This window comes from Aspergillus lentulus (assembly GCF_001445615.1).
Source record: "Aspergillus lentulus DNA, contig: Alt12, strain: IFM 54703, whole genome shotgun sequence".
Lineage (NCBI taxonomy): Eukaryota > Fungi > Ascomycota > Eurotiomycetes > Eurotiales > Aspergillaceae > Aspergillus > Aspergillus lentulus.
In genome coordinates this window covers 3,795,212-3,812,806 of record NW_028322115.1, presented here as the reverse complement: position 1 = coordinate 3,812,806, position 17,595 = coordinate 3,795,212, and the positions used below count along the sequence as shown (strand labels likewise).

The 17,595-nt window shown below is 49.3% G+C and overlaps 6 protein-coding genes and 1 non-coding gene across 7 annotated transcripts; 4 read left to right on the top strand and 3 right to left on the bottom strand.

Annotated features, from left to right (window-relative positions):
- Positions 1-5,447: 5,447 nt before the first annotated feature.
- ALT_7175 (uncharacterized protein) lies at positions 5,448-6,098 on the top strand (the record flags this gene model as incomplete). The annotated part of the gene is made up of 1 exon (XM_033557289.2): positions 5,448-6,098. One exon carries the CDS (start codon positions 5,448-5,450, stop codon positions 6,096-6,098), a length of 651 nt encoding a protein of 216 aa, XP_033413180.1.
- Positions 6,099-7,423: 1,325 nt separating this feature from the next.
- On the bottom strand, positions 7,424-9,340 carry ALT_7174 (bifunctional C97 family peptidase/thioredoxin family protein; the record flags this gene model as incomplete). The annotated part of the gene is made up of 4 exons (XM_033557290.2): positions 7,424-8,905; positions 8,961-9,182; positions 9,239-9,253; positions 9,305-9,340. 4 exons carry the CDS (start codon positions 9,338-9,340, stop codon positions 7,424-7,426), a joined length of 1,755 nt encoding a protein of 584 aa, XP_033413181.2.
- A 489-nt stretch (positions 9,341-9,829) lies between these two features.
- On the top strand, positions 9,830-10,535 carry ALT_7173 (EF-hand superfamily Ca2+-modulated protein; the record flags this gene model as incomplete). The annotated part of the gene is made up of 3 exons (XM_033557291.2): positions 9,830-9,832; positions 9,897-10,099; positions 10,169-10,535. The coding sequence occupies 3 exons, from the start codon at positions 9,830-9,832 to the stop codon at positions 10,533-10,535; spliced, it is 573 nt and encodes a 190-aa protein (XP_033413182.1).
- Positions 10,536-10,815: 280 nt separating this feature from the next.
- Positions 10,816-10,887, top strand: ALT_t150. The gene has a single exon. It is a non-coding gene; the product is annotated as a tRNA-Glu (tRNA).
- Positions 10,888-11,136: 249 nt separating this feature from the next.
- Positions 11,137-13,176, bottom strand: ALT_7172 (ubiquitin-specific protease UBP1; the record flags this gene model as incomplete). The annotated part of the gene is made up of 1 exon (XM_033557292.2): positions 11,137-13,176. One exon carries the CDS (start codon positions 13,174-13,176, stop codon positions 11,137-11,139), a length of 2,040 nt encoding a protein of 679 aa, XP_033413183.2.
- Positions 13,177-13,452: 276 nt separating this feature from the next.
- On the top strand, positions 13,453-14,093 carry ALT_7171 (Alb1 domain-containing protein; the record flags this gene model as incomplete). The annotated part of the gene is made up of 3 exons (XM_033557293.1): positions 13,453-13,468; positions 13,536-13,825; positions 13,884-14,093. The coding sequence occupies 3 exons, from the start codon at positions 13,453-13,455 to the stop codon at positions 14,091-14,093; spliced, it is 516 nt and encodes a 171-aa protein (XP_033413184.1).
- A 423-nt stretch (positions 14,094-14,516) lies between these two features.
- On the bottom strand, positions 14,517-17,074 carry vp16 (tethering complex subunit VPS16; the record flags this gene model as incomplete). The annotated part of the gene is made up of 7 exons (XM_089600195.1): positions 14,517-15,826; positions 15,882-15,976; positions 16,024-16,327; positions 16,382-16,517; positions 16,571-16,699; positions 16,771-16,877; positions 16,930-17,074. The coding sequence occupies 7 exons, from the start codon at positions 17,072-17,074 to the stop codon at positions 14,517-14,519; spliced, it is 2,226 nt and encodes a 741-aa protein (XP_089455657.1).
- Between the last annotated feature and the right edge of the window lie 521 nt (positions 17,075-17,595).

The window sequence follows — 17,595 nt, the reverse complement described above, 5'->3', positions numbered from 1 at the left end:
GCCATACTGTGGTAGCTCCAGACTTTCAGAGAGTCCAGAGCCACGCAGTGCTACTGCTCCATAGGACCATATGTATAATGATATGCACCAACAGTCGCCTCACATGCTGCGGTGACTGCATCGGATTCACGAAAACCAGAATCAGAGTTGGAAGCTACAGCCCTAGATTGACAGACTCAATCTACTGAGGTTCTAAGACCTCCACCCCGGTCGCAGATGCAGCAGCCACAGGTCATCCACATAATGTGGCTGATAGTCGGTAATGCCTGAGCGATCCAAGCTCCTTCATACATCAACGGGTATCAAACCCTTCATTTCCAGTTGGTCGCTGGCATGGCGGGCTGGAATCCAATCATGGAGGAAGCGGTGAATCACCGCTCATTTGGCGCCTATGATGCTGGAGTATGGCGTGTGGCAAGGGAGGGTGGCTAATGTACGTACCCTGCACCGCACAGATGTATATGTGTGTGAGTGTTGTATGGGTGCAATGTGCAGTGCATACAGGGTACATAATTATTGGCTAAGTAATGCGGTGTATCTGTTTGTGTACACTGTGCAGAGCAAGGTAGGTTTAAGGTACTTGTGTCGACTGTCGAGGAGGAATGGATAGTGGGCCAGGTAATTAAACAATAATACATGCATTGCATGAAGAGGTGTAAGTGGGCGGAACTGTAGGGTTGAATCCGGGAGCATGGGCCTACGAATCTGATCTCTGCGATCTGGAATGTCGGGGAGGATTGGATGGTGATCCCGGAGTGCTGGGGTGCATGCAGCTGCAGCGGCGCCCTTGATAATCTACCATCGATCAATCAAGCCATCAAGGTATCAATATTTGCTAATTAGTAGTACAGAAGTACCTGCAGTCTGTCGCCGGTGGCTTTGGCCTACGGGTAATGGAATGAAGGAGCTACTGAACATGGGAGGGAATGGACAGATAGCCATCGTCATCAAACAGTTATCGATCAATAAACTTGGGATGCAACATACCTTGAATTGAATGCACATATTCCCATTCTAGAAGAAACTGGTGAAGAGACAAGACCCTGCTGTGCTTATAAACCGTCTCCTTTATTGATCAAATCAGGGAACCTGCCATATTCGGGATGGACACATATCTGCCTTGGTCAATGCATTCCTACGGTCGGACACAGCGTTCGACAATAGTTGTATGAATAGTCATCCCTTGATCCGGGATTCGCACCTCCCATCAGGGCCATCACCGTCTTTCATAGCTTGGGCCTACACTATTGTAAATCCTGTCAAAGTGAGTGTCCATCAGACATCAATCTCCGCAATCCCGCGCCCTGTCTCCTGGAAGCTGGGACCCTAGCACGGCCATTTCCCGGTCTTCCGCGGCCCATCCCGTTCCCCTTGACCCTTTTCCAAGGGAGTACTTTTTCCCAAAGTTGATTGATCGCAATGTCTAATTATGGGGTTTTACAAGAAGACGTAATGTGATGTCTAATGGAAGACCCAAAAGACGGAAACAAAGCGACGGAAGGACCCCTTAGCCCTATTTTCTAATGATCGCTACCGCTCAAAGTAAAACTACTTACTGTTGACTAGTAGGATAAGAGGTATCCGCCAGGACGGGTGCGATCGTCGATGTGGCTCCCCCCGGGTATGTGGAAGAAATGCCGCGGTGGCTGAACCACGGCTGTTTTGGCGGTGATTGGGTCTTAGTCTTCCAATGTCCTTTTGCTTTGATTGCTCGTGATCGATAGGTAGATTCGATAACTGGGTCTAGACTTTGGGGATCTTGGACCTCGGGATAAGTGAGTACGAGGTACCCCCTGGTGATTGATACTGACAGTCGATACATCAAGTGTACTTTGGTCTCTTTTACAGCGTCCAAATAAGCTGTAGCTGTCATATTCTTCAGGTGTCTGAAGCACCAGTGCAGTAGAATTTGAAATCACATATTCTGATGGCTTGTCCACATCGTCGGGTCGATAAAAGTACTGGTGCGTAGAGGGCGATACACCTTTCCTGATCGGTAATCGTGATCCTAAGTTGATATGCTCGATCGGGAATGTAACACGGTGCTCTGGACTCTATACAAAATAGTCCGTACTATCTATTTAGTAGTGTGCTCATCGCTGCCTTAACCAAAGTACTTTGCTCCTAAGGTGTACCCAGCTGGATGGTTCTAAGATTTGGGCGTCGCTGTCGGTACCGAGGGCTCAGGGGAGATCTCCCCTCGGGTACACGTAGTGATCAACTGAAGGAGGAGCTAGTAGCTGAGAAGTGGAATCGCTCTGAATCCTTTGGACCCGTTGCTAACATGTGCTCCCGCCTTAAACATCCTGATCTCATCTTAAGAGTGAATCAGGGGCATATTCCCGTCAGGGAGCGGTTGACCATCCTCACGGGTAACTTCCGAGTGCGACTCCATCTGACATGTGTCATCGCGATGTGATTCCTCGTTGCTTGTGACATTGCTCAGATGTATGACAGCCATCTATGCTTGGCGGGACGGTGGCACAGAGTACTTCCATTTCTAGTTGGGGGAGCTTCTGCGGCGGAAAGTACTTGACCTGCGACACAAAGCATTTGACCTTCCTTCTGTTTGTAGTAAACAGTCCAGAAGAGGCCTTCAGCTAAACTGTATTGTCTAGTCAGTAGGAGCAGACGGAAGATTACCTACCGAGGGAGTCGCCCTCCATTTTTCCGTCCAGCTACCTAGGTACCACGAGAATATTTCCACGAGTCACAAGCTCGGCTGAAGTCACGGGAAAATCCAATATGGCGAAGGAGGCGTGTTTCATCTGTCTCATCCTGGTGGCCTAGTAGTGTAACTTAAGTGTTGCCCCAAGACGGGGAGCTTTCCGGAGACGCGGGTCGGGGGCCGTTGGATGGAACAGAAGTGCCTATCTATGTCTCATAGATCCTACAACCTAGCGACGAGGTTACTTCCAGTTCCCCGTACTCATAGGCTTCTCATTTATCCTAGGTTACTTCAGAGGGCTGGAACATGGTATTTAGCGGGGGGGTTGAAGACAAAGACACGGTTCAATAACCTAATTAATGGATTTGACGCGTCTCGATGACTTGAAGCCGAGTCAAAGAGCTCGCGCCCCCGTCCCATGGTCTGGGTATGAGTTATCATGTGTTCGAACGCCGAGGTCCCACTGGTCGCTCTTTTGTGGGGGATGGATGCCTCATTTCCTCGGCAGGTGGGCGAACATCTCAGGAGGGAGAAGCAATCTGATTCTGGTCACAGTTCATCTCAAAGAGACTGCAATTCTTTGTACTCGAGTTAAAGGCAAAATGAGGATTTGGCCTGGGCTTATGGCCGTGGGCATGGCAAAACGAATTTTGCCGCGACCGCGAGATGCGACCGAAGGACCATAAAATAAGGACCGAAATAAGGACGCATGCGCACTAACTCTTAACAAATAGCCGGATCTCCACCGCGGATGCCGCGCAATTTACCGCGCTTTAGGGAGATAGAGAGGTAAGGTATGCTTTCCTTTTTCTAGCTCGATATTTGGAAGTCACGATCAGGAGTCAGTAGACCCAGTATTCAGGAGCCAGCAAAAATGACCTTGGGCAGAGATCATAACTTCACTATCAGCATTGCGAAAATCAATTATCTCTCCGACTTGCTGTTTGTCGCCCTGACCGCCAGAAAGAATGGCCAGGAAACAACACACCGATCGGGGCCTAAACACTCAGTCACTACCTATCTACGCGCAACGTTTGAAGTTTGATCTCTGGCTGGACCATCGGCATGTATATACCCCCGTGTGGACTTGCGGTCTTGCATCCGCCCGCTGTACGCACCTCTGTCGCATCGTGCATCCGCTGCGAGAAATGAGTCAAACAGTAAGAGCGGTGAAAATCGAGCTATCATCCTGTTGTGTGATTCGACCGCGCACATTGCGGTTTGAACTTGAATACAGCAATCAGCTTTTAAGGTGTTGACCGCAAGAAATACAGGCGCGTTGGGTGTCTAAAGAAGTGGTTTGATTGCCGCAAGGGTAGAAGGTGGCTTTTCTTTTACTTTTTCGTCTCCAGGTTTGATACGGAGCACATGTGGTGACTGGCGAGTAATGATGTGTTCGAATCGACCGCCGGAGAAGTGGCGACCATGTTTGACCACCACTAGGTATCAACCTTCACTCCAAGATTCGATCAAGACCCAAATAGATTTGTCGGATGAAACGACAGTCAGAATGGGGGCCTGTCTTACTCTTGACTTGAAAAAAGCGATGCTACTCTGTGGAAGTTCAGGCTGCTGTTGCATATGAAGCTCGTATATATGATAGTTGTCAGACGCCGAATTAGAGTCGGTCAGATTGCACGGGGTTCTATTTCGGCACTGATGATAATAATATCCGTAATGGGAAATAAATACTCTGCTTCTGTCTTGGGGGATAATTCCTCCGGGAATTTCCTCAAAAAAGAATAATTAATTATTTTGGAGGATTTTATTTATTCTGATTATTTTCTTGCTGACCGTTCCTTCCGTTTATGATTTATCCCTTCTTCCCCACGCCCGCCCCCAATCCGATCTTCCCCGGCCCGCGGTCCGGCGAAAGGAAAAATAAGTAAATAAAAACAACGGGAATAAAATAAAGGATAATAAAATAATAAAATAAAATAAAATATTCGGGTGAAAGAAATTAAACAAATGCAACGAACAAAGGCCAGAAGAAAATAGAAAAAGATAGATCAACGCCCACTGGACCAGGATCTCCTACTGTCAAATTGTTTCTACTCTCTGTCAAACAGCTTCACATCCAAAGAACGAAGTACCTAATATGGGTTCGCATTATCCTTCCACACCCATATCAAACCGGACTGATCAATTTCGACGACCTGTATACTACTGCTACACTTAAGACCTTCGACTCATACCATCTCCTTCTCACATCCAACCATCTATTGCATACATACGGAGCGCCCCTTCCTCTTGATCGCCGTGGTCGCAGACTGTTGTCACTCACCCCCTTTCAGCTCTTGATCGTTGGATCTTCGGGCGGCAGTTTTAAATCAGGAATAAGAAAATATACACCTGATTTTCTGCACCTGCGTGGTATTTTTGATTGCAGAGTGGTGGAGCCCAAGCATTTTTCGTTTTTTATTTTATTTTATTTTATTTATTATTTTCCAACCCCCGCGGCGCCTTATCTGTTGTGATATGCAAGGGAGTCCAGACTTCCCCGATCATCGATCTGGCCATCTATCTATATACATATACCCAGATACCCATTATTCACTGCTGCGACCTTCTCATCAGCAACAACAACAACACGATTCACTCTTGTCAAAAGAGTATTTATCCTTCTGATACCACAATCTCCTCTCCACTCTCCATACTCTTACGCACTGCCACATACTCTTACATCTTCGACTTGCTTCCAACGCGACACCTTCTCCTTGGTATCACACCTGTTCCAGTTCGACCAAGATCAAGAGAAGACACCACACACACCGGAACAATGTATCCCTGCCTCGCCTTCAGTCACAACCAGTCCAGTATCAGGTCCACTCCGAGCGAAGCCAGCCCGACCCTCATCAACCATGTTTCCACCATCACTGACAGCTTTATGGGCGATGGCTACTTCAACTCCTTCGACTCGGAGGTTCCTAGAGCCCCTCCCCCATCTCTGGACAACGATACTCTACTCGATATTCATCCCCGCAAGACCTCCTTCTCTGATGTCCTTGGAATGAGCAGCGCCTGTGCTTTTCCCTCTTGGCCCAAGCGTCCCAGTCTGCTGAGCTCAGACTCGGAGGGATCCACTGCTTCTGCTTACCTCTCGGACGAGGACCTACTGTTCTCCAGTGGCCCAGCTTCCTCCTCAGAGTCCGCTATTGAAGAGGAATCTGCTGCTCAGGAACCGGCCATGGGCGCTCATTCCTTGACCACCGAACAACAGATCCAGATGGTGCGCGCTGCTGTCGAAGAAGAAGCTCACCGCGCCCGTTTCCTGGCTCAAGTTCAAGCCCATGCGCGCGCCCAGCAAGCTCTCCGTGTGGCTCAGATGGCAGCAGCAGAAAAGGAGAACACAAAGAGCAAGAAACGCAGAACCTTTTCGGACAGGAAGAGACGCACGACATTCGTCAGGACCATTTCCAGTCGTTCTTAGAGCATTGGGGTGTTGTCATCGCACCTTTCTTACTTTTGTTACACCATAATCGTCATGATACCGTGATACCCCAACTGCTCGCGCCTTGGTCCACCCAAGTCTTTTCTTTACAACTTGTTTCATCGGTCTCCGGAGTTCTGGCATGTCAGCTGCATCGCCACTGCATAGCGCTTTCGATTCATTTTTTATTTTCCCATTTTGAACTTCCTTCAACAGCTATCAAGACTCCTATTTCTCGAATCGCAGCAAATGATAGCGTCTGCCTGCTGTCAGATGCAGAGTGGAAGGCACCTGCTCTGGACCTTTCTGGAAAGGATGAGCAAAGCGCGAGTCTCTGGCGATGATGTGAGAGCGGATATGCACGTGCATCACTCAGGGTCTCATGCGGCGACTTGGTTGGTTGGTTAGGTTTGCGCCGACGCAGGCATACGGAATTTCAAGGCCGACCGGGTGCGCCGTGATTTGTTGCCCGAGACTGGCTCGCCTGATTACATAATTTTCCCCTCGCTGACGGCGCATTGCAACCAAAATCAAAAAATAAACCAACTGGTCATCCCCCTCCTTCTGCTGGCCGGTCTCCGCCCTGTTTCCCTTCCCTCGCCTGCTTATCGTCATGGCGTCCTCTCCTCTGCAACACTGACAGGGGGTTCTTGCGCCACGGATCAGCCTATCAATCTTCACGATCTCACCGCCATTGTGCCAGGCGCTTTTCGATCAAGTCATTGTACCTAATAACAATGACTCACCGGAGATGATGCTGTCGCAGTTGCTGTCCAGGCCTGATGGCCATCCTCGAATCTTCCCGGCCCGGTCTTATCTGCCTCCTTTTACATCACGTTTTCTTTTCTCGTTGTTCTGATGCGTTGTCGCGATGGCGTTGGTGGGCATAGCTGGCGCTCTGTCCTCTCGATATTTCGGGCTTATTCTTTTCTTTGTTTCTTCATCATCAGCGAGCATGAGACCATCTGTCCTACCTTGTTTTTAGCGTTTTGATATCCTGTGTTTAGATACCCAGTCCTGTACTTTGGTAACATCCTGTTCTGGCGCCTCATACCCCGAGTCTGTTACATCACAGCTCTTGCGTTGCTTTTGTGTTCTGGTCGGATTTGAAGCATATCTGCTAGCATAGCATGCACCGTATAGGGTAGCATAGCATTGCAAATACTATTAATTTCGGATGCATATGTTTACTTCCATTCAAGTAGTTAAGAGTGATGTAGTCTAGATAAATACAATCCAGTGTAACATTCAAGTAACCAGTCCCTCTAATCATTACATGTATTATCATATACTAAGGTACAATCAGTAAAAATCTATAGAGTACTCTACAGCCCCTTCCCAAGCAACTCCCCACCAACCTCCCTGGTCAACCCCTCCTTCGCAAAAACCTGCATTTCCCCCTTGGCCTTCACCGTCTCCGCAATCCCCATCGCCCGACAGAGATCGACAACCGCCCCATCCGCCGGCGCCTCGTACACCAGTAACCCCAGCGCAAACAAGAGCCCATGCAGCGCCTCCGCGCTCTCCGCTTCCTGGGCGATCGCCTCAACCAGCGATGCGGTGAGCTCGACCTGTTCCTCCTCGGTGAGTTTATCGGGGAGGCCGGCGAACCGCGCGTTGTGGTTCGCGGCGGAGAGGTTGTAGGCCAGGGAGGCGGCGACGGTGCGGAGGTTTGGATGCGGGTCTAGAAGGGAGGAGGTGGTGAGGGTTAGGACTGTGGTGTGGAGGTTGTTGTTGTTGGCGGTGTTTGTGGTGAGATGGTCGAGGTAGAGCGGGGAGCTGAAGAGGTTGCAGATGAGCTGGAGCATGACGATGCGGAGGTTGTAGGGGCAGGAGGAGAGGTTTGTGGATGGGGAGAGGAGGGAGAGGAGGGTGGTGTGGTTGGGTTCTTCGGCGAAGAAGCTTGATACCCTTGTGTCGAGGAAGAGGAGGCGGGCGAGGTCGACGAGCGCGAAGTGGTTCTCTGGAGGGAGGGCGTGGAAGGTGGATTGGAGGTAGGAAGCGAAGGTTGGGAGGGCGTCGGGGAGGGCGACGTCTGCTGCTGGGCTGGTGGGTGTGGTTGATGATGAGCGGGCGGTGATGAACGCGATCATGGACTTGAGACGCGGGTCCTCGTGGTGCGGCTGGAGTTTCTGGACTAGCTTGTCTAGCGGAGGGACCTTCTTGTACATGACGAAGTTGGATAGATGACGCTGAAAGCTGGGGAGATGGAGTTGGCGATGGCGATGGGTCGGATGGGCCATCTCGATGAGTAGACGCACGTTGCCGCGCAGCTTGGCCGGGTCGGCACCGCTCCATTCGTCGAGTTTGTTGCCTTTGAGGAATGTCATGAAAGTTGGGGTCGCCCGTACCCCGTACTTCATGCTGACGTCGTAGGCGGCGCTGATGTCCACCTTGATGAGGACGGCTTTGTCGCCTGCCTCCTCCGCCAGTTCATTGTAGGTAGGATAGACAACCTTGCACGGTGGACATGTCGCTGAGGTGAAGAAGATGACTGCACACGATTTGACCGCTGATTCGAGTTGTTCCTCGAGCTGGCTGACGTTGCTGACCTGTCGTACAGTGCCAGGGCGCGCTGGCGCTGCAGCTGTGACTGGTGCCCTGGGAAGCGGCTGAGGAGCCGGTGCTGCAGCCTGCGTCACACCGCGCAGCGCCTGTTCAATCTGCGGCTTCATCATCTGCCCAAAGGGAGTGCTCAAGAATGTCTGAGGTAAGTTTTGAATGTGTTCTGGGATGCTCTTTCCGACCAGGAACATTGCGAGATCTTGTGTGAAATTGTTGCAATTGTGCAGAAAGAGGTCATACGACTGTCGGTGATGCTTTAGCTTATGCCTAATGCGAGGACGTGCAAGAGTTCCATACCTCTGGTGTATAAATGGACGCCAGCGACTGGATATACTCTTCGATCACGTCGATGGGGAGCTCGGTTTTCCCGAGAAGCAGCTTCTCCATTGGCTGTCCGTGATGTGTACTGCCAGGGACAGATGTTTGTATCCCCTGGCCAAAGTAGTACTCGACACCATTGAGTACAATAGACGTGTGATATATGGCATCAATATAAGTTCCAGTCAATGCCAACGAATACTGCAATATGTTAGGACAACCACTACTGGGTCTGGGAATGTGCGGTAAAGCCATACCATCCTTGCGAGACCCTACAGATAACGTTAGTATACGCAAAATAAGTACTTTAGAGATCACCATACCTTGGAGAGGTCATAGACATAGAGCTCTACATCCATCTTGACGTGGATGAGGCAGAAACGAGTCCAGTCAAATCAAATGAAGTCCTTACTTGACAACAACGGCCTGTATTCAAAGAAAAGATCAATAAAAAGAAACTATCTTAGATTTGTCAAGAGATTTGATGTGATCGGCCGGCTGCATCTGTTACAAAAGTTGCAGGACATACAGGCATCAATTGGATCACGTCAGCCGATCTCCGTCACGAGGATTCCGTCATGTTCGATCAGATACTATCATTTTGGCATGTGTCTAGACTGCTAATCTTATCATGCAAAAACCTTTGATTATCCAACGCAAAACCGCAATTGCTGGAAAGAAACCCATGAATCCTGAAGAGAGACCCTGGTAGAAACTCTGTAGATCTTATCGCGAAGCTATCGCCCATGGACCACTCGGAGAGCATTCCTTCTCCGCACCCGCATCTCTTCCTTTGACGACAACATCTCCAAATCGACTGCGCCATACTCTGCATTGCAACCTGCGACATGGTAAGTACACATTTTCCTCCTCCTCCTTTTTCATCATCAGCGCCACTAATTCACCATCCATCAGCCCCCCAAGAAGCGCAGCGCCCCCGCCACCTCGTCAGCCCCGAAGAAAGCACGCCAATCCAAACTCGCCAAAGAAAACGACATCAGCGCCGAAGAAGAAAGCGAAATTAAAGAAGTCTTCCACCTCTTCTCAACCACAGCCGAAGAATTCCCCAATGAAAAGGAAGGCGTTATTCCCCGCGAGGACGTGCGCAAGGCGCTCGTGTAGGTCCTCCCCATTCATCTACAACTACAACCCCAGCGTTGAACGCGGTGTTGACGCATCACAATTAGAGCGCTAGGTCTCCCTCCGTCCGACTCGAGCGAGCTCCATTCGATCCTCTCCGCCGTTGATCCAACGAATACCGGCTTTGTCCCGTATGCGCCGTTTGTGTCCGTTGCGGCGGCGAAATTGAGGTCGCGGTCTGATGAGGCGATGTCCGCCGAGGTGGATGCGGCGTTTCAGCTTTTCACAAAAGGGACAGATGGGCCCATTACGTTGGGACATCTGAGGCGCATTGCGCGCGAGTTGAAAGAGGATAACCTCGGTGATGAGTTGCTCAAGGATATGATCCTCGAGGCGAATGGTGGCGCCGGGGTGAATGCTGGTGTTACGCTGGAGCAGTTTCATGATGTTATGACTCGGGCTGGGGTCTTTTAATTGCACTTTGTTCCATTACTTTCTTCTTTTGGGTGGGTTAAAGGCGTTCGAGGTGGTGTTACTGTTTTAGCGGGTGCCTAGGTTGGGGTTCTCATGTTTATGTCTTGTCGCATCTTGTTGCATATACAGAGCTAGGTTTCATCTGGTGCTCTTCAGCTTTCATCAAACTACATACCAAACTGTACCAGCTCGAAGATGTCGGAATACAAGTACATCAGAGGTCTCGTGTCAATAAAAGACTGCGACATATAGCGTATTTTGTGGAATCTTTCCATCACAATCCGATGTGGTGTAATGGCTAACATCGCTGTCTCTCACACAGCAGCTCGGGGTTCGATTCCCCGCATCGGAATAACTTTTTGCACATGGTTAAAAGTCGTTATGCGTCTTGCAAGGATCCAATTTTTTTCAGAGACATTTTTGTATGATATTAGTTGCTATTTATTGGTTTTGATAGGTTATTTGATTATACTGGAACAAGTCTCGCTTTCAGAACAAAGCTCGGAAGAAGAACTACCATCCATGAACGCCTAAAACATGCACAGTTGGGTATCATTATAAACAGTATACACAATTCGGAAAATGTTGATATAGGCCGTAGTTAAGGCGTAACCTCAAGAGTAGGTTTGCCAAGTGAACTTGCATGATCATCAGTCAGAAACTGAAGCTTGTCAAGGGGCACATCGAATCTGTCTGCAGCGGATACGCTTGTCGCGGGGGACGTATCAGGAGAACCGTCGGTGATCGTGGACGTCGTAGACATATCGTTTGAAGTTGCGAAATTACATACGGACTCGAGCTTCTCGCCCTCCACTGCGTGTGTTCCCTCCGTCTGGGTAAATTCCGAGCGTTGCCGATCAACGGCTTCGTAAAACAGCATAAAAGCACCGCCCTGAGACATCACGCTTGCCTCACTGACCATTTGTACATCGTCGTCACTCAATCTGAACCACCGTTCAGCTTTGTCCTTCTCGCCATCCGCCTCCAGCACGGTGTCTGGAACGTGGGCCGGGAAAAGATCTGACGAATATTTCCTGTAGCAGATATAATGCCCATTTTCGTGGCGGCCGTAGTGCGTAACCACGGCCCGCAACTCGAAAAAGCGGCCGGAGACATCGGAAGCCGACCCAGCTTCGGGTAGCATAGACTCCGTAGGGTCAGTACCCCATCTTTCAATGTCCATCTGACCCCAACTGGAGCACTTTGTCCCCAGACACCATTCATTCAAGTCAAGGACATTGGGGAATCTGACGGCAGCATGATTCTTCCTGAGCATCCCTGTATTCTCGTCAAACATGCTTCGGTTGATATGTATCACAAGGCATTTCGGCGTCCTCGCGACTACCGCCTGTCTTGATTTGGTCGACGTGACGCGGTTCTTGGACGGAATATGACACTTCTTCGACAAGGTCTTTTCCGCAAAATCATCCTCTTCTAGTGCTTCCTCAACAGCCCGCAATCGCTCTTCCGCTGAGGTCCTGAGTGCGCCTGACACTTTTGAGGAGTCAGGCGTATCTGGCAGCTTCATGTCTTCTTCGATCTGTTTAAGAAGGTTTTCTAGCTGGTCCTTGGCGCGTAAAAGTGTGCACTTTGCACATTCCACACCTTCGATGGGCTCGAGGTGCATGTACTGATCAAGGCATTGTCGTACGTCGTACTCGTGTTGCCCTCCAAGCGGCACCGTAAGGCAGTTGAACGGAATGAGGGAAAGACCTTCGGTCCAGCCGCATTTCATGCATCCTACTCTTTGCGCAAGAAGGCCCTCCAGAGGGTTGCGATTCGGGTGCCGTTCAGTTGCACTAGGGGATGAAACGTCTGCGCCACCTGCAGCCGTATGTGATTCTGCCCCGATAATGTTCTCAACTGGCCCTGCCATTTTCAACCCCAGATTCCTCGTCCGGCGTTTCGTAGCCTGCTGCACCTCGTGATCGACCTGACCCACAACTTTCGAAAAGTATTCCTGCGCATCCTGCTGTTGCCAACTGCTCATTGATTTGAGCTCCGCCGGGATCCACAGCCGCTGATCATGATTATCAGCATTGTTTAACCGCTCGATGATGCCTTTAAGAGCCTGATGGGTCGAAAAGGATCCTTTATCCCCTAATGTCCGGATGTTGCGCTCCAAGAACTCTGCAAGAGAGCGCAGAGATGCTAGACCCTGAATGGTGCTATTCTGGTAACATGAATTGTCCCAGTTTCCGAGCCCCGGGGGCAGATGGTCCTTGGAGCCGAGTAACGCCGTACCGAATCCTGAAAAGGTCGTAGAACAAGGGAGGAAGGAGGAGAGGGAGGAGTTATTGAGTCCAAGGATACGTTGCATTGCTTCGCTCTTCGCTTGAAAGTTCATGGAAAGAAGGTCCTTGTCAGTTGAATCTAGGTTCGATGTCTTCGAATCCAGGGCAACAACTATTCGAGACGGTGTCAAATAGACGATGAGGTTCCACAGAGCTCGTGGTATCGAAATCGGCGCAACTCCGAAGTAATTTAAGACAAAATATGCCAAAAGGCCAGCCGCAACTCCGTAGGTCAGAGTGTTATTATTACTCTGCAACCGCTGCAGAAACGTCTCATGCTGACTATTTTGAGGGTTATGGAAAGGACTCTGAGCGAGGATGTCGAATCCCCCTCTTCGAGCATTCATGGCTAACCAGAAGAAAAGAACGACGACAGCATAGAGGCTTTTGGGGCATCAAATGAGAAGGGAAGGTCAAAGAAGATGTGTTGCATCTGTATGGGACAAGGATCGTCTTATGCCAGCTCGCGTCAGCCTCTGTAAAAGAAGCCGCGGGCTGCGGTTGCGGTCGCTGTCGGTCACCGGAACTTTTCTTCTATCGATAAGCGGCTTCTCCACCCACATCAACAACTTTGTTGTTCTGACTATTTTTTCATTTCTCATTTCGAGTATCATAAACACAGAATGGCCAAAGCAAAACGTAAGTTTTATATGAAGAAACTACGAGGGAGTGTAGGCTTTTATGCTAACGTCACTGTGAATTATAGCCAAGTCGATACATTCTCGCGCTGCTCGACGGGCGGCTTCCCCAAGTCTCGATGTTGACAAGTCGTTGACCTCACTTCCACGAGCCGAAAACACTGTCATACAGCGAGAATCTGTTCTGAATGAACGCGTCAATGCTGGGGTGTCGAAAAAATCAAAGGCCAAAGTCAAGACACGAGCACAGCGCTTGAGACAACAAAAGGGCATGGAAAGAGCTGAAATTGTCTACTCTCAGCTGGAGAAGAAGGTGGCTAAGAGTGTCTCCCGGGCTAAAAATGTCAAAGCACGAAGAGTATGAAGGTTTCTTGTCTATGTCTGCGAGAATGCTAACGCTGACATGTGTCGTTCAGTCTGATTGGGAATCTTTAAATCGCAATGTATCTGGGTCCATGTTCGAAGCTCTTCAAGAGCGGGATGATGATACACATCTCGATGATGCTATGGTCGATGTTGCTGGTGCGCCGGCAACCAAAAAGCGGATATCAAAGCCGGCGGAGATCACGCAGAACCTTCTGGCAGATGAGCATGCCGACATCGACGTTGACGATGACATTACTTGAGATTCTCGATGGAATAAGACAATGAATATCTCAAGTCAGCTATCTTCTTGGTCTGAGCTGATTGATCATTCGTTCAATTTCAGCAACGGCTGGTCCCGAAGCTTTCGCCCGAAGGAGTTCAAGAGTATTGACGTCTTTTGCTCTGTGGGCTTCCTCTCCGGCTTTTACGATCATTCCACATTTCACCCACATCTCGATCCTCTCCTCGACGGGCAGATTGGTGCATTTCGGAATAAATAGCGAAGCTAGCTTGGTGTTGCCAGCACCTAGGACTTCATTATAGAAAGGCTATCACGCTGTATGTGAGTATGTGTTTGTATCAGGATGAGGGTAGTGTTTAATGAAATATCAGGATTTGGCAGTGTTCAATGAGATATCAGGATGTAGGTAGTGTTCAATGAGACGTCAGGATGTGGGGAGTGTTCAATGAGATATCAGGATATGGGTAGGTAGTGTTTTACTCACCTCCCACCCAATCGGGGATTTCTTCTTGGCCATCTCTTCCAATTCACCCCAGTCTCTCTTAGCGACCAGGGCTCTTAATCGCAACCACCAATAAGTCTTGTCCGGCATTCTGAACTCGCTCTGAATCTTCTGCGCTCGTTTTCCGTAGCCCGATTTGATCAGTCTGTAGATAGTATCATTTAAGCTGAGGCCGACAAACTCTGAGCGATCTGCAATGTCTTTGTCCAATGCCTCTTGGACCTTGAGTAATTGTGACGCTTCAGAGAGCAGTTTCTGCTGTAGAACCGCAGTTGCATCCTTAGAATCTGATAAGAGCTTCGATGCGAGAAGGAGTTTCTCAGTTTTATGCGGTAAGTCTGTCGCATTCAGTGCCTCCGACAGGAGGACATTTGAACCATCGATAGGGCGGTCATCCTGGTAGAATAGGTCTTTCAGTAACTCTGTATCTTGCCCTCGAGCATTCGCTTCGACCAATGCCGAGGCAACGGGCCGGGTGTTGATCATCCTAAAGAAGCTGGCGAGAGGGAGTTTGCTCTTCAAGTGCAAGAGTACATAGATGACAAGATCATCATCTCCACTCTCGATCGCCTTGTCCAGGGCGACTTCGTCTTCTTCCATCTTCAGCAGCAGCGGAACTTGCTTACCACCCCGGGGTTCGTGATTCAGAAGCTGTGTGGCCAGGTGAGCGCGTCCTTCGTCGTATGCAGCTTGAGCAATCTGCTCGAAGGATATCCCGGGCTTGCCTTCCAATTTCTGCACAATGAGTTTGCAAACGGCTTCGTCGTCGACAGTGGACACCTTGACCTTCTGGCTGGCCCAGTGAACATAGATCTTGTCCGCTGGAATCTGAAGATATTCAGATATTCTGATGGAAAGCAGATATTCATGGCGGTTAACCAGACGCTCGATGAGCTTCTCGGGTGTGAGTCGCAGATATTGCTCATAAGAAATAGGCAGCCCTATTTGGTAGTCCCTCACTGCTTTCAGCACTCGAAGTTTCTCCGTCATTTCGACGAACTCATCGCTGTTGTACAGATCCAAGACGGACTTCCCATACGAAGCAGCTTTCAGCAGCCTCTTTTGCCAGTAGACATCAAATTCATGACCCGCAGCCTTGACACAGGTATCTACCGCTTCTGGTAAACTGGAGCGGATGCGTTGTATGTTTTCATCAGCCTTGGGCGACTTTTTCTCCAAGAGATCTACCGAATCCAGAAGGACCGAAGCTGGGCTAGTGGAACCAAGCCTGAAAATGGCTTCAGTGACATCTGTTCCGAGCCTAGTTGTTAGCCGTCGCTATGTCGCAAATTGTGCTCCCCTTACCTGTAACTTTGTGTAAGAACTCGCAATTATCGTTCGTAATCAATCGGACCCCATCACATTCGGGTATCACATGCACAGTGCCATCGTAGTAATACCTTCACATCGTAAGTTTGTGCAGACAATGAGATCAAAGATGACTTACTTAGCAGCAGCGCCATTGGGACCAATAAGATGTATCTCGTCCTCCCATGCAATGACAACAGCGTCATCTCCACACCAGTCGACGGTACGAGGAGTCACACGAGATTGCGGGTCATATTCAGTGTGTTTACTTTGAAAATCACTGCTCACTACCCAGACCTGACCCTCGGCGGTGTAAAGGGCCACGAATCGACCGGTAGGCGACACGCTTGCATGTTTGAAAGGTCCATTTTGAAGCACTTTGTCCTCTGCTTCCGAGGAATCAATCAAAAATATAGTCTTGTCGACTGCCAGTAGCACCTCCACTGAACGAGAAAGCGTATATGGTGGCGGAATCAACGACCAAGAAGAGACTTCACCTTCTGGACACGGCGCTAGCAGCTTGGGACGCGGCTCATCATAGTTTGAAACAGCAATCAGTTGGTTATTCGAGAGCAGAGCGACAAAGCCGTTATTCCAGAACTTGCATGCTCTTACGCCGTATTCTTCAGTTCCCTGCCAGGAAAGGTTAGCATTCATGGTCTTGCTACATATTTATACCGACTCACGTTTCCTAGAGAAAAAGACGTGAAGTCACCATACAAGCCGAAATATCTGCGGACTGTTCCATCTTCTGTGATTACTAGCAACTCTTCTTTTTCGGACCAGCCGAGCCCTCGAATCGTCCCATGTTCCCACTAAAGGATTAGCATGAGCACATCGACATCGCAAGCTTTAGCTTTGCCTGGTTGCATGACAGGAAGCTTACATTGATGCGATTTATGTGCTTTCCAGAGCACGAATAGATGTCAATGCTCGATCTAGCTGTATGAGCATCGCGAAACATGTACGGCTTGCTTTCGTCCCGATGAAGGGCTATTGATCTCATCAGTCATTGAGAAAGATTGAAATAACACTTGTAACGTACCAATAGCTCCTCCATATGGTGCGCCGGCGACAATGTAGTTGTCCAAGTCCACATCCTCGTCAAAGATAGCGTCATACACGGAGACTTTCCTGTAAAAGCTGTCCCCAAGTCGCTCCCAATTCGCAAGAGGATTTGACGGCGCCATTAATTGTGTTTACTTGTATTCATTGATGAAAGATACACAGTGCAGAACAGGTATCAGTCCAATGTAGTAATGGGCTTGGACTGACTGACCGCGGTCTGTTGCCTTCCTATCCGAAGGTCGACATGGGGTCCTACTCCCGCGCTAATCCCGATATGGTCACCATACCTTAGGCATCATTACGTGCCATTACAGCTTGCTATCTTTCATCAAACAGTGATCCATTTCGCTTCGAGTAGCGTTTAACACCATGGCTCGGGGAGCTAATCATCATGGATAATAAAGAAGACGTAAGCGGTCTCGTCTCAGAACTTTCAGATCTTGAAGTTGCGCTTCTACTATCTCTTGCTGTTCATGAACATTGTCTCATTGAGACAACAAACGACTGCATCCATGACGTTGCGAAAGAACTGGCCCTGGTAATTTTGTACACTGATGTTTGCTCTTTGCTCAACACGCCACTAATGCCTTCATAGATATGCTCGAGTGTCTTCGGTCGCACTTGTAAGATTCTCGAATGCTCG